This window comes from Vanellus vanellus (genome assembly GCF_965231255.1).
Source record: "Vanellus vanellus genome assembly, chromosome: 14".
Taxonomy (NCBI): Eukaryota; Metazoa; Chordata; class Aves; order Charadriiformes; family Charadriidae; genus Vanellus; species Vanellus vanellus.
Window position 1 is genome coordinate 1,907,629 of NC_138919.1, and position 13,931 is coordinate 1,921,559.

The 13,931-nt window shown below is 53.7% G+C and overlaps 3 protein-coding genes across 3 annotated transcripts in view; all 3 read right to left on the reverse strand.

Annotated features, from left to right (window-relative positions):
* The window catches only part of LOC309677817 (uncharacterized protein), a gene marked incomplete at its 3' end in the record, with an annotated part of 27,364 nt that extends 20,941 nt beyond the window's left edge, over positions 1-6,423 (reverse strand). Inside the window, exons 1-5 of the mRNA XM_082490713.1 lie at positions 6,321-6,423; positions 5,041-5,147; positions 3,446-3,887; positions 2,186-2,307; positions 903-1,326 (exon numbers count right to left, since the gene is read on the reverse strand). Of these exons, the coding sequence (XP_082346839.1) occupies positions 903-1,326; positions 2,186-2,307; positions 3,446-3,887; positions 5,041-5,147; positions 6,321-6,410 (1,185 nt within the window). The 5' untranslated portion in view covers positions 6,411-6,423. The remainder of the gene's footprint in view (positions 1-902; positions 1,327-2,185; positions 2,308-3,445; positions 3,888-5,040; positions 5,148-6,320) is intronic.
* Positions 6,424-6,627: 204 nt separating this feature from the next.
* Positions 6,628-8,811, reverse strand: LOC309677818 (ubinuclein-1-like; the record flags this gene model as incomplete). The annotated part of the gene is made up of 5 exons (XM_082490714.1): positions 6,628-6,738; positions 6,865-6,999; positions 7,289-7,384; positions 7,601-7,687; positions 8,572-8,811. The coding sequence occupies 5 exons, from the start codon at positions 8,809-8,811 to the stop codon at positions 6,628-6,630; spliced, it is 669 nt and encodes a 222-aa protein (XP_082346840.1).
* Positions 8,812-11,149: 2,338 nt separating this feature from the next.
* On the reverse strand, positions 11,150-13,847 carry LOC309677952 (nucleoside diphosphate kinase 3-like). The gene is made up of 5 exons (XM_082490862.1): positions 13,784-13,847; positions 13,469-13,599; positions 12,714-12,815; positions 12,304-12,416; positions 11,150-11,364 (listed from the first exon to the last, which is right to left on the reverse strand). The coding sequence occupies exons 1-5, from the start codon at positions 13,827-13,829 to the stop codon at positions 11,247-11,249; spliced, it is 510 nt and encodes a 169-aa protein (XP_082346988.1). The 5' UTR covers positions 13,830-13,847; the 3' UTR covers positions 11,150-11,246.
* Positions 13,848-13,931: the final 84 nt, after the last annotated feature.

Here is a 13,931-nt window from a genome sequence, read left to right on the forward strand (position 1 = left end):
CAATGAAGGTGAAGGGATGACAAGTGCTCCTGTCCTTCCCCTTTCAGCCGCATCGCTTTGGCATTAGGAAAACACGGCAGAACACACACCACCGCAGAGGGCTAAGTACATGCTTTACGACTTAAATGCCAAGCTTACAAACAACACTGGTCACAGAAACAAGACATCTCAGCACTTGGCGACAGCCCTCACACCACAGAAGCCCCACAGCGAGCCTGAAAGCACGCGTCTCTGACGTGCCAGGAGAGGGATCCCAGACCAGCACCTAGTGCTCTCCCACTTCTCCAGAGCAGCACATCCCAAAGCGCCTCACAACATTCTGCAGAAGATGGGGCAGTACCACAGCACTCCACCTGCATGACGAGCTACCGCTGAAAAGATGAGGGATCACCCTCCTACAAAGTAATAGGTTCCACGCCCTAGATGGTACCCCAACGCTGAGATGTTAAAGAGAGGTAAAGAACCCAAATGCCCAGGGATGCAGCTCCAGTGCGGGACACGCCAAATAGCACCCATGCCTCAAGGAAGGCATCTGCCAGCGTATGACATGGGAAACAGTTCTGACAAATCCTCAGGCCCCATCTACATGGCTTCTCACGCCTTCTCACGATGTACAACACATAATGCTTTCCAGATGCATCCACTTATTTCACACGCACAATACTGCACGCCACTTCACAGATGCTCTCCTGACCATCACAGCACATTACAACGATCAAGGTGGAATTCCTCCTTCAGCCTCATTAGTCCATATCTTAACTTCATTCTTCTCAAATTGACTTTGGAAATTGCCTCTTGCATCACGTCCACACAGGTGCGATACCGACTGTTACATTCAGGCAATACCAAGGCCGAGGACTTGGACACTACCTGACATCCGGGCACTCAAAAAAGCGACTTACCTGAGCCAGTTCTTGGATGCCGTTCTCCAAAGGGGCTGGAATGCCTTCGGGGAGGGATGGCAGTTGCTTCAAATCCTGCTCCAAGCCCATCCCAAGAGCATCTCTCCCATTCTCCGTATCGGGAAAGGGACCCCCTTCTGAGGATTCACCCAGGAGACGCCACAGATGCAGGTCAGTTAACGAGCCCATGGCCTCAAGTGGGTCGTTATCACTGGCCGAGTGCAAAGGATCAGCCACCGCCTCCGCCTCCCTCGGGGCTGCAGGTTCTGTCACTGACAGACTCTCCACTTTCTGCTCTTCATCTGTTTTCTTCTGAGCGTCCTTCTCCTCCTGAAAATTCTGCAGCATCTCCTTCACACTAAGAGCTCCACAGTATTTCTTCATTTTTATCTTTTTCTTTCGACTTGCATTTAACGCTGTAAAGCTGTGAACAAAGTATAAATAAGGAAAGGGAACTGAAGCGAATGCAAGTTTCTGGGAAACAGACAAACAGCGAGTGCAGAGGAACTGAAACAAGACAGAGTTCGCGTGGCAGCACCTGGCTGCTTTTTGCCTATTACAACCAGGAGAGCAAATGCCTTTTCCTTGATCACTAAGAAGGAATCCTGCATGCATGGAACCAGCTCAGGCGTGCTTTGGTGTTGGTGTTACCCAAGCAGGAAAAAGGAAATCCAGAAGGACAGATACAGGAAGAAGGAAAAAACTGGAAGGAAACCATAGCAAAAGAGACACACGCAACAGATACTGACCTGGAAACAGACCCGCCAGGCACACCAAAGCAAGGACAGCTATAAAAACAGGCTGAGCGCTCACACAAGAATTACTTTGGGCAGGAGTACAAGCGAGTGCACAGCCAGGCCACCCATGACCTTCTACCCTCTTCCTCCCTGCCTGCCCGACACTCATACAGTGCCGAGTTCATGCCCTTCCTGCCCGCCTTTCCTCCCCCAGACTTGTCCCAGGAGTCGTTAGCCTTCTCTTCAGCCTCTCCAATACCTCTTCCCAACGTCAGTGCCTCTACACAGCTCCACAAAACACCAACATTTCAGCCAGCTCTGCCCCTTTTTGCTCTGACACTCTTGCTGTGGAGCTCTGCTCCTCCCCTCAGCCTCAGCCGCCTTTTTACCTCCCCTTTGGAAGCAACGCGGGGTTTACCTCTTGGGGTTTATGCAGCACACGCTCAAGCCACCCCAACTACAACGGGTACTACTGCAGCGTCACAAATGCCACCTGTAACCCTGAAGCACGGTGTCGAGCAGCAAGCGTAACCTCCCCATCCTTACCCAGCTATTGGAAACTTGGACTTGTTTTCCTTGGTGTTAGAATCATCTTCCTCCTTCTTCTTCTTATTCTTCTTCTTCTTGTTCTTTTTCAGTTTTTCACCTCCATCCATTAAATTCCATGTCTGGAGAGGGTAAAATCCAAGTCAGAATCAAAGCATCTCCTGTTTGCGGAATTTCACCTGCAGCCCCAGAGACACTTTGGGCCTTCTCCCAACACCTGCAGAACAGCTCCTTCCCCACTGCACACAGTAACCCAAACCCACACAGCCGTCACCACAGTTCTGGCACACACCATCTCCAACAATTCACAGCACACCCAGCTTTTACACGAGAGACGGTCCCATCAATGAAGGTGAAGGGATGACAAGTGCTCCTGTCCTTCCCCTTTCAGCCGCATTGCTTCGGCATTAGGAAAACACGGCAGAACACACACCACCGCAGAGGGCTAAGTACACGCTTTACGACTTAAGTGCCAAGCTTACAAACAACACTGGTCGCAGAAACAAGACATCTCAGCACTTGGCGACAGGCTGACGGCGACAGCCCTCACACCACAGAAGCCCCACAGCGAGCCTGAAAGCGCGCGTCTCTGATGTGCCAGGAGAGGGATCCCTGACCAGCACCCAGTGCTCTCCCGCTTCTCCAGAGCAGCGCGTCCCAAAGCGCCTCACAACATTCTGCAGAAGATGGGGCAGTACCACAGCACTCCACCTGCACGACGAGCTACTGCTGAAAAGATGAGGGATCACCCTCCTACAAAGTAATAGGTTCCACGCCCTAAACGGTACCCCAACTCTGAGATGTTAAAGAGAGGTAAAGAACCCAAATGCCCAGGGATGCAACTCCAGTGCGGGACATGCCAAATAGCACCCATGCCTCAAGGAAGGCAGCTGCCAGCGTATGACATGGGAAACAGTTCTAACAAATCCTCAGGCCCCATCTACATGGCTTTTCACGCCTTCTCATGTTGTACAACATGTAATGCTTTCCAGATGCACCCACTTATTTCACACACACAACACTGCACGCCACTTCACAGATGCTCTCCTGACCATCACAGCACATTACAACGATCAAGGTGGAATTCCTCCTTCAGCCTCATTAGTCCATATCTTAACTTCATTCTTCTCAAATTGACTTTGGAAATTACCTCTTGCATCACGTCCACACAGGTGCGATACCGACTGTTACATTCAGGCGATACCAAGGCCGAGGACTTGGACACTACCTGACATCCGGGCACTCAAAAAAGCGACTTACCTGAGCCAGTTCTTGGATGCTGTTCTCCAAAGGGGCTGGAATGCCTTCGGGGAGGGATAGTGGTTGCTTCAAATCCTCCTCCAAGCTCATCCTCCCAAAAGCATCGCTCAGTTCGTCCACATCAGGAAAGGGACCCGCTTCTGGGGATTCACCCAGCAGACGCCCCTGTTCCAGGTCAGTTAAAGAGCCCATGGCTGTCACTGCCTGAAGTGGGTCGTTATCACTGGCATGGCCAAAGACCGAGAGCAAAGGCTCAGCGACCGCCTCCGCCTCCCTCGGGGATGCAGGTTCTGTCACTGACAGACTCTCCACTTTCTGCTCTTCATCTTTTTTCTTCTGAGCATCCTTCTCCTTCTGAAACTTCTTCAGCATCTCCTTCACACTAAGAGCTCCAGAGTATTTCTTCTTCTTCTTCTCCTTACTTGCATTTAACGCCGTAAAGCTGTGAACAAAGTAAAATAAGGAAAGGGAACTGAAGCGAATGCAAGATGAAGGGCAAGAGAGGGGGATACCTTCACCCCAGTTCACTTCAGCCACCTGCACCAGTCCCCTGGAAACTCTCAGCCCCCCTTAACCAGTTAAACCAGGTAAAATAGCCTACGGCCTATTAAGGTCTCAGTGTCCCGCTGCTCGTTCAGCTGGGAGAACAGACGGCTGTCCTTCCTCACTGCAGAGAGACGACGGAACTTAAACCGCCTCCACCGACCTACGCTCTCATTTAGCTACCTGCATTATTCCAGCAAGGGAGACTGGGAAACACACAAACAGCGAGTGCAGAGGAACTGAAGCAAGACAGAGTTCGCGTGGCAGCACCCGGCTGCTTTTTGCCTATTACAACCAGGAGAGCAAATGCCTTTTCCTTGATCACTAAGAAGGAATCCTGCATGCATGGAACCAGCTCAGGCGTGCTTTGGTGTTGGTGTTACCCAAGCAGGAAAAAGGAAATCCAGAAGGACAGATACAGGAAGAAGGAAAAAACTGGAAGGAAACCATAGCAAAAGAGACACACGCAACAGATACTGACCTGGAAACAGACCCACCAGGCACACCAAAGCAAGGACAGACCAAGAGCACAAGCAGACCCACAACAAGAAGAATAACCACTCGGGTTTACAGACCAAAAGGAGAGAAGCTATAAAAACAGGCTGAGCGCTCACACAAGAATTACTTTGGGCAGGAGTACAAGAAATTTCACAGCCAGGCCACCCATGGCCTTCTACCCTCTTCCACCCTGCCTGCCCGACACTCGTACAGCGCCGAGTTCATGCCCTTCCTGCCCGCCTTTCCTCCCCCAGACTTGTCCCAGGAGTCGTTAGCCTTCTCTTCAGCCTCTTCAATACCTCTTCCCAACGTCAGTGCCTCTACACAGCTCCACAAAACACCAACATTTCAGCCAGCTCTGCCCCTCTCTGCTCCTCCCCTCAGCCGCCTTTTTACCTCCCCCTTTGGAAGCAACGTGGGGTTTACCTCTTGGGGTTTATGCAGCACGCGCTCAAGCCACCCCCACTGCAACGGGTACTACTGCAGCATAACAAATACCATCTGTAACCCTGGAGCATGGTGTCGAGCAGCAAACGTTCCCTCCCCGTCCTTACCCAGGTGTCCAAAACTTGGACTTCTTGGATTTCTTTTCCTTGTTGTTAGAATCATCTTCCTTCTTCTTCTTTTTCAGTTTTTCACCTCCATCCTCCAACTCCCGCTTCTGCAAATGGTAATACCGAAGTCAGAATCAAAGCGTCTTCTTATCACAAAAATGAACCTGTAGCCCCAGAGACACTTTGGGCCCTCTCCCAACAACTGCAGAAAAGCTTCCTCCCCACTGCACGCTGTAACACAAACCCCATACAGCCATCACCACGGTTCTGGTACACACCATCTCCAACAATTCACAGTGCACCCAGCTTTTACACGAGAGACGGTCCCATCAATGAAGGTGAAGGGATGACAAGTGCTCCTGTCCTTCCCCTTTCAGCCGCATCGCTTCGGCATTAGGAAAACACGGCAGAACACACACCACCGCAGAGGGCTAAGTACACGCTTTATGACTTAAATGCCAAGCTTACAAACAACACTGGTCGCAGAAACAAGACATCTCAGCACTTGGCGACAGGCTGATGGCGACAGCCCTCACACCACAGAAGCCCCACAGCGAGCCTGAAAGCGCACATCTCTGACGTGCCAGGAGAGGGATCCCTGACCAGCACCCAGTGCTCTCCCGCTTCTCCAGAGCAGCGCGTCCCAAAGCGCCTCACAACATTCTGCAGAAGATGGGGCAGTCCCACAGCACTCCACCTGCACGACGAGCTACTGCTGAAAAGACAGGGGATCACCCTCCTACAAAGTAATAGGTTCCACGCCCTAAACGGTACCCCAACTCTGAGATGTTAAAGAGAGGTAAAGAACCCAAATGCCCAGGGATGCAGCTCCAGTGCGGGACATGCCAAAGAGCACCCATGCCTCAAGGAAGGCAGCTGCCAGCGTATGACATGGGAAACAGTTCTAACAAATCCTCAGGCCCCATCTACACAGCTTTTCACGCCTTCTCACGATGTACAACACATAATGCTTTCCAGATGCACCCACTTATTTCACACACACACAACACTGCACGCCACTTCACACATGCTCTCCTGACCATCACAGCACATTACAACGATCAAGGTGGAATTCCTCCTTCAGCCTCATTAGTCCATATCTTAACTTCATTCTTCTCAAATTGACTTAGGAAATTACCTCTTGCATCACGTCCACAATTTGCCAAGTGAGGCAGAGGAGACACCATGAGAGCTGCGATACCGACTGTTACATTCAGGCGATACCAAGGCCGAGGACTTGGACACTACCTGACATCCAGGCACTCAAAAAAGCGACTTACCTGGGCCAGTTCTTGGATGCCGTTCTCCAAAGGGGCTGGAATGCCTTCGGGGAGGGATGGCAGTTGCTTCAAATCCTGCTCCAAGCCCATCCGAAGAGCATCTCTCCCATTCTCCGTATCAGGAAAGGGACCCCCTTCTGGGGATTCACCCAAGAGCCGCCACAGATGCAGGTCAGTTAATGAGCCCATGGCCTCAAGTGGGTCGTTATCACTGGCATGGCCAAAGAGTGAGAGCAAAGGGTCAGCCACCGCCTCCGCCTCCCTCGGGGCTGCAAGGTGTCGAGCAGCAAGCGTTACCTCCCCGTCCTTACCTAGCTATCGGAAACTTGGACGTCTTTTCCTTGTCGTAAGAATCATCTGCCTTCTTCTTCTTCTTCTTCTTTTTCACTTTTTCACCTCCATCCAGTGACTTCCATGTCTGCAGGGGGTAAAATCCAAGTCAGAATCAAACTCACAAATCTCTACTTCGAATACTGACACACTTCATGCAGCAAACCCTCCCAGCTCCAGCAGGGGAAATTATCGAGAAAGCCGGCTTCCTCACCTTGGGAGAGTTCTTCTTCTTCTCTTTAACATAGTCATCTTCAGATTCAGACGCTTGCCGGAATTGCAGTGTTCCTGAGTTGATGTAAAACCCTCCATACTTCGTAGTAAGAGAAGCCGGAACAAGCTCATCGTACTGGAAGTAACAGAGAACAATCTCTTGGCACGGTGAGCTTTCTTACCTTATTCTGTAGCTGAGCGGCTTGGCGAATGGGGTGGCACTCGTGCTCCCTCAAGAGCAGGGCATCTGAGGGGCTGCCGACTCGCCTGCTGACATTCGCCCGCCATGCGGTTGCCCCAGGAGCTCTCGTTCCCCAGCCCCGGCACGCTCCTGGCTCACACCCACTTCGGGTTCTCCCCAGGTGCCAGCTCAGCCCTCCAGGCAGCTGCCTTCAACCACTCTCACCCCCTGCCCCAGAACTCACCGCTTCAGAATTATCAATGAAGGAGTCAGATTCGTCGTATCCATACCCCATATCAATCAAGTCCTGAATACGGTCCTTCCTATGTCTGTTGCCACCCTGAGCAATAAAAGATTGACAGTGAGTTCACCTTTCTTTTCCAGTTACCACAGGGATGGCCCTGGTGCAGGACACAACGTTGGCTGCAGTACAGAAAAGAGAACGGGATCTTTTTTGCTCCTAGCAGCAGCAGAACCAAACCAGTCTTAAGTGGTTGACAGCTGTGCAGCATTGCCCATTCCAAGGGATAACACAATAAAAAGAAGAAAAACATACATGTTTTTCTCCAAACGTTCTAGCAAAAGCCTCCGCTTCTTTCCTTTCCTTTTCACCATCATTAAAGGCATCAGCAGGGTCTTTATTCTGTAGAAATAAGAGAGACAAAAACTTCAGTATCGATCCTGTCACACTGCCACCAAAAACTCATGCATTAAACCCATCAGGACTACAACATCCAGGCAGAAGCTCAGACACTTTAAGCTTTAGTACAGTATTCTGAGAGTGCCTCCAGGCTTTGGGTGCTTTCTCGGCTAGTTCTGTACCTGTCTGCTTCTCCCAACTCTCAAAACAACACCAAAAGAAAGCAGCATGAACCATGAACTGACTGCTAAGCACAACGGTAAAAATGAGGGGAATTCAATCAACTTTCTTTTCATAGAAAAACAACCATAATACAAAGTTTAGATGTCACAGAAGTCTGCGTGCCGTTGTATCCTCAGAAATGCCTTTCAACAGGCAAACACAAGCGTCAGGCAACACCTGGAAGCACCGTGTCCACCACGCAAGCAGTGATGTCAAGCACTCAGGTGGAAATAGTCACGTGCAGGAGAGCAGCGTCCCCAAAAAGATACAGCCACATACCGCAGAAGCATCCCTCCTTTTGAGGCTCTTTGGAAAAGAGAAGCTCACAGCTGCTAGCAAGCCAGGTACCAGAAATCACTTTAGATCGAGCAGTTCAGAACCAAACGAGCATTACCTCCCACACTCTGCCACCAACACATCGCCTTTCTGACGTGAAATTCCAGCCAAGGCAAAGGGGTGTGACAGTGTGGCCTGACAACGACAACCCCTGCCTGGATGTCAGTTCTCCCGCCTGCAGAACACCTCGCCACCCTCCTTCCACCTCTCGACACCTCACAGCTAAAACACAGCCACCTTGCAACACAGCCTTAAAACAGCAATACCAAAAAAGCCTTTGAAATCTTCAGAGACAACGCAAGTTCCTTTCAGGCCACCAGAACACTTACCTTGTCATCTGAAGAACCACCTGTTACGCTCCCTTGACAACTCTCCAGAAGATCTGGGTAGAAAAATTCTGGACAATGTTTGTTATCTGGCTTGAAGAGAGTGACTGCGATTCGAACAGTTTTTGCAGCTGGTTTGGAGTCCTGGGGCTGCTCTCCATCATCTCCCCAAGAACTTCTGAAGGAACTGCTGCTCGGTGGACCGTGGAGGGTGGTGAACGAAACCCTGTGGGGCTCAGTCATGGCTATGGCCAAGCCTTAGCAGTCTGCCCCAGCGGCAGGTATGGATTTCACCAGCTGGTTAACCGAGGACATTGATAGTAGAACAAGTGGCTTGATTCTGAAGTTTTCGTGGGAAATAACAAAGGTTCATGCTACTAGCGCTCGCTGCAATCACTAAAGAGAAAGAAAGAAGTCAATCCTCGAACCAGAATTCCCTCCAACGTTGGCAGCCCCCCACGCTTTCATTTCTGCCCGCCCCCAGGTCTCTGTCTTCACCCCGCACCACTGTCAAGAAAAGCAAACCACTCCATCAGACTTGCTGGGACACAGCCCAGCAGCCCTGAGCAGAAACGCTGGGCTCTCCCTGTCTATAGAAGAGCCACCCAGTCCCCCACACCCGGGGGGGGACTGAGGGGGAGCGGGTCACAGGGCTGAGGGGGGGGACCGGGGCCCTGGTGCTGAGGAGAGACCGAGCCGGACGCGCTGAGGGGGAGTGGGCTGCGGGGCTGAGGGGGGACCGAGGTCCCGGTGCCGCGGCAGGAGCGCGGGCCGGGCGGGGGCCGGGCCGGGCCGGGCCGGACCGCCCCGCACTCACCGCCGCCGACGACAACGACGACGACTGACTGACTGACTGACTGACTGAGGGGCCGCTGCCCTCGCGCCGAAGCTGGGCGATGTCACAAAGGCGCGCGCCCTGCGCCACAGGACGCCGACCCGGACCCACGTGACGAGGGCGGACCTATCGCCGCTGCCCTTCTCCGCCGCCCTCACACTTGCGGCGGGCCTCGCGCAGCGCCGGGGGACAAGAGGGCGGCGGCGCGGCGGGCTTGGCCGCGTCTCCCTCAGCACACCATAAAGCCACCCAGGTGTCAGCCACCCCCCTGCCCTCCTGGTCCCTGGGGAAAACAACCAGTGGCAGAGATGGTGGTATGGCAGAGTTTATTGTTTAAAAAAGCAACTGGATGATTTATGAGGACAAACAATCCGTCACGTATTTAGAGCTGTAAACAGCCGCCTGGAGAAGGTTCTGAAGGCAGGAGGAGCTCTGGCTGCAGCAGTGGGGCAGCTGAAGAAAGCCCCGTCACCAGAGGGAGAGCCTCCGTCCCCTCGGCACTCATCCCTGTGTCACTGCTCAGCCCCACCACCCTCAGGGCCAGCCCAGAAAGAACTGCCCTTCAGCCCCAGCAGCTACGAAGCTGGGGATCCAGAGAGAGACCAGCTTTTAGGGCAAAACGCCTCGTCCTACACTAGGAAAGCCCTGGGGGGCCTTGTTCCCTGGGTTTCACTATGCCCCGTTCCACAGCAGGGTGCAACCTCGCTCTCCCTGCCCTTACGCTCTAGCAAGGCTGCGCAGGGAGCTCAGGCACAACACAGTTTGGAGGAGTTTGATGTTCCAGGCGGAGAGCTTACAGCAGGTTCACGGTGGTGTCCAACTGTTCCAGAAACCCTCCCAGCAGGGAAGCTCCAACCTCAGACAAGGAAGATCTCAGGACCTCCCAGAGCTCAATCAATGCCAGGACTCCACAGCCTGCACTGTGCACGACAGAGGACTAAGTAGCCCTCCTGGCCCTTCCCGAGACCCAAATCTACACAAATCCGTCCCCACCTCGCTCTCCCCCTTCGATTCTTGTGGTCTGCACAGGGCTGCTGTGTCAGTTGACACGGAGCGAGACCAACCATGCTGGGTCAGGCCAGGGGCCATGCAGCCAGTACCAGAGACCCACAGAGAACCAGAGCAGACCCGCAGACGCCGCTTCCCTGCTGCCAGCACCCAGAGCCAGAGAAACCTGTGCGTTTAACAGCATTTGGTGAACTGTCCTTCTGTGGACTCGCTAATCACTTTTGAAGTCGGGTGAACTTGTACCAGCCCTGGCACACAGTACTCCCAGCAAAGCAGAGCGAGCACTTTGTTCTGTCCTTCATTCTTTATCTTGGAATAAGCTCTTACCCCACGGGAAAACTTTCCCCCTTATCCCATAGCAGCATAATTCTTTAAAAGCCTTTGGTGAAAAACCTTACAGAAATGCAGGTAAATTATATCAACCGCATCATCTTGTAGTGACCAGAGCGCTCGTCCCAGTGGCGAGGAGCACGTGTACTCCTGTGCCAGGCAGGTCTGAGAACACGCAGGAACGGGCACAGAGCCCAGTTTTCACTTCAATAAATCACCTTGAGCTACTTGGGATTTAAGACGCCGCAGCAAACAGAGCAACAATACCAACTACTTACTATAGCAGAGAGATAAAAAGAAAGAAACAGCTACTGTTGCAGGGAGCTGAACCACAGAGTTACGTAGAGACCAGCTCCCAGGACCCCTCCACCCCCCCCCAGAACAAAAACCCCCACAGCACACGACGCCGCAGCAGGATCCAGAGTCAGCCAAAGCGGCTGCAATGAAACGGACGGAAACGTCCCGTGCCCAGTCAGGAAGACGTACTTCCCTCGGGCTGCTCTTCTCACGCGTAGATCCAGTGTTCAGCCGTGTCCTCCCAGCAAGTCAGCTCCTCCGGGCGGAACCAGAGGGAGATCTCCTGCCGGGCACTCTCAACCGAGTCGCTGCCATGGATCACATTCCTGTGGGGAAGAACGGGATCAGCTGGCACTAAGCAGAGAAAGGTGGGAGAAGAAAGCTGCACTTTGGAAACATTCACCTTGACCAGTTCAATTAAACCGACTGAGCCAGTGAGTTCCTACAATATTCTTTCCCACCTCACAGCCCCGCTCCTTCCAGCTCAGGGGCTGTTCATGGTTACACTGAACATGGCTTAGGTCATGGACATGCAGGAGCTGCCAGTTCCCAGCACTCCTACGATGAGGAATATTTGTTTGCTACCAGAAGAGCTACAAGTGGCTGTTTACCTGGGGCTTGCCTTGGTTTTATGTTAATAATTCAAGTTTTGCCTCCAGAGTCCCCCCTTCCTTCTGTCAAAGTAGGTCCATTGAAGCAGGTTGGTATCAGACACCACGGAACAGAAACCTAATCCAGGAGGGTTTGATAAAAGCTGCGTCTACCACAAGCCAAGCTGCAGCTACCTGAGGTCACAGCTGGTGGATCTTCACCGGTGAAGAGCCCCAGCGCGTGTATAGCTCCCACTTGGCTTTTGTTACAGACTCAGATGCATGGTGGAGCTACAGCAGCTCTCCAGGTGCCCTGCTCCCCCAGGAAAGGGCTGAGAGGGCTCTCTTCCTCTTCACAGCCTGACAGTCCTGATTCCCCAGAGCAAAAGACAAGCAAACCCCACCTGCTTTCAACAGAGAAGGCCTCAGGAGGTAGGAAAGACACAAAGCCAGGCTCTTCCCTTCTGGCAAAGCCAGCTCTAGGAGGCAGAGGTCAGCACCTCCTGCCGGGGCTGCTCTGCAAGCTGTCAGAGGGAGGCAGTTCTGATCTGAGCACAGAAGGGAGAAGCTCTGCTCTGCAGACGTAGACTCCTGTGGGTCCGGCAGGCCTTGCCCAGGAATGCCTGGACAGGATGCAGAGAAATACTCGAGGGAACAAAAAGCCAAAGCTCTCACTTGCTGACTTCAACGCAGAAGTCTCCTCGGATGGTGCCAGGCCTGGATTCGGCTGGGTCAGTCTCCCCAATCATTGTGCGCACTGTCTTGACCACATCCAGGCCCTGCCAGACCTACATGACAGCAAAACAAGAATCAGCTTCCACAACTCCCCCATGAGGTCCTATTGGCCTCTAAATTCCCCACCTGATCCACCCGGGTGAGAGACAGGAAAGGGTCTCTCTGTAAATAGTCTTCAAAAGTTGATTTTGGAAAATAAGCAGAATTGTCTGTGATTGATTTACCACACAAAACATCCCTGCAGTTCAGTACAGCTTCGAGAGGCCCTCTAAAGCACCACAAGCCAATGCCTCTTATACTTTGCACTTACTTTCTGTTCCTGGGTTCAGGAGAACCTGACCAGCACTCACCATGGCCACCACAGGCCCAGAGCTCATGTATTTCACCAGCCGGCTGTAGAAGGGACGGTCACGAAGGGCGATGTAGTGCTCTTTCAGCAGGTCCTCCAAGGCCTGAGCACAAAGAGCACAAAGCTTAGTCTGCTGCGAGCAGGGGGATGCGATTTGAGCAAGGTCTACACCTGAGAGATGGAGTTAAAGCTGGAGAGTGCCTGTTACAATTAAGCTCCCACGCAGATACTCGCTTCCAGGAGTGAAACAGCTTTACTTTGCTGAGGCCTGAGCATCATGGAGGGAGGACCAACCTCTCCAACTCCAGGGCTGATGGGCGCAGGCTGGCAGCTCTGGAAAACGGGCTATTAACTTCTCTGGGCTTTGTTGCCCAAGCAGAAGGGCAGCGCTTCAGCCCCAGAGGGCTCCAGGAGCACGTCTTTATAGAGGCCTCCACGGAGGGGAGAAGTTTCTAGGTGCGAGGAGCAACACCAGCGAGTTTACAACAGCCATGTAGGAGAGCCCTGGAGCATGGACGCAGCGAAGCGCTGCCACGTTCCCCGCAGCAGGAATCGCCCCTCCAGAAGCAGTTTAGGCACCTGGGTGCCCACACCTCTGCGAGCTGGAAGGATTTGCAGCCCGAATGACGACAGCAGGCTGTACAAGCCGGGAGGCGGGCAGGAACCCCCCCCCGGCGTGCACCAGCAGAGCCGGGGCCTCGCTCCAGCCTGTGCCCCTCGGTACCAGGGGACCCCCCTCCCCTCCGCCCCGCTCACCTGCAGGAGCTTCAGCCCCACCAGCTGCAGGCCCTTCCTCTCGAACCGCCGGATGATCTCCCCGACCAGGTGCCGCTGGACCCCGTCCGGTTTGATGGCCACGAAGGTGCGCTCGCTGGCCCCGCTGAAGGCTGCAAGGAGAAGGCAGAGGAGTGAGGTGGGGAGGTGTGTGTGGAGGGAGGCCAACCCGGGCCCCTCAGCCGTGGGGGCACAGGGGGAGGTCGGGGGACAGAGAGGGAACGGGGGCCCGGCCTGGGGGCAGCGGGGGCCCGGCCCGGGGGGCAGAGGGGGAGCGGGGTCCGGCCCGGCCCGTACCGCTCTGGAAGAGGCCGGCGAAGAGGCCCAGCACCAGGCAGATCATGGCGGCGCCGTTCTCAAAGGGGCCGCACTCCCGCCCCCCTCGGAACGATCGTGCCGGGACGCGGGGAGCCGGCGGGGCCGTTTAGAGGGAGGCGCTGCCTCC

What these genes read in the sequence shown, in the direction of transcription:
- LOC309677952 (XM_082490862.1), bottom strand. Translation starts at nt 13,829, where the DNA reads ATGATCTGCCTGGTGCTGGGCCTCTTCGCCGGCCTCTTCCAGAGCG. An exon ending in CGCCGGCCTCTTCCAGAGCG is followed by an intron (nt 13,600 to 13,783) that starts GTACGGGCCGGG and finishes TTCTCCTTGCAG; the next exon opens with CCTTCAGCGGGGCCAGCGAG. An exon ending in CTGGGCCTGTGGTGGCCATG is followed by an intron (nt 12,417 to 12,713) that starts GTGAGTGCTGGT and finishes GCTGTCATGTAG; the next exon opens with GTCTGGCAGGGCCTGGATGT.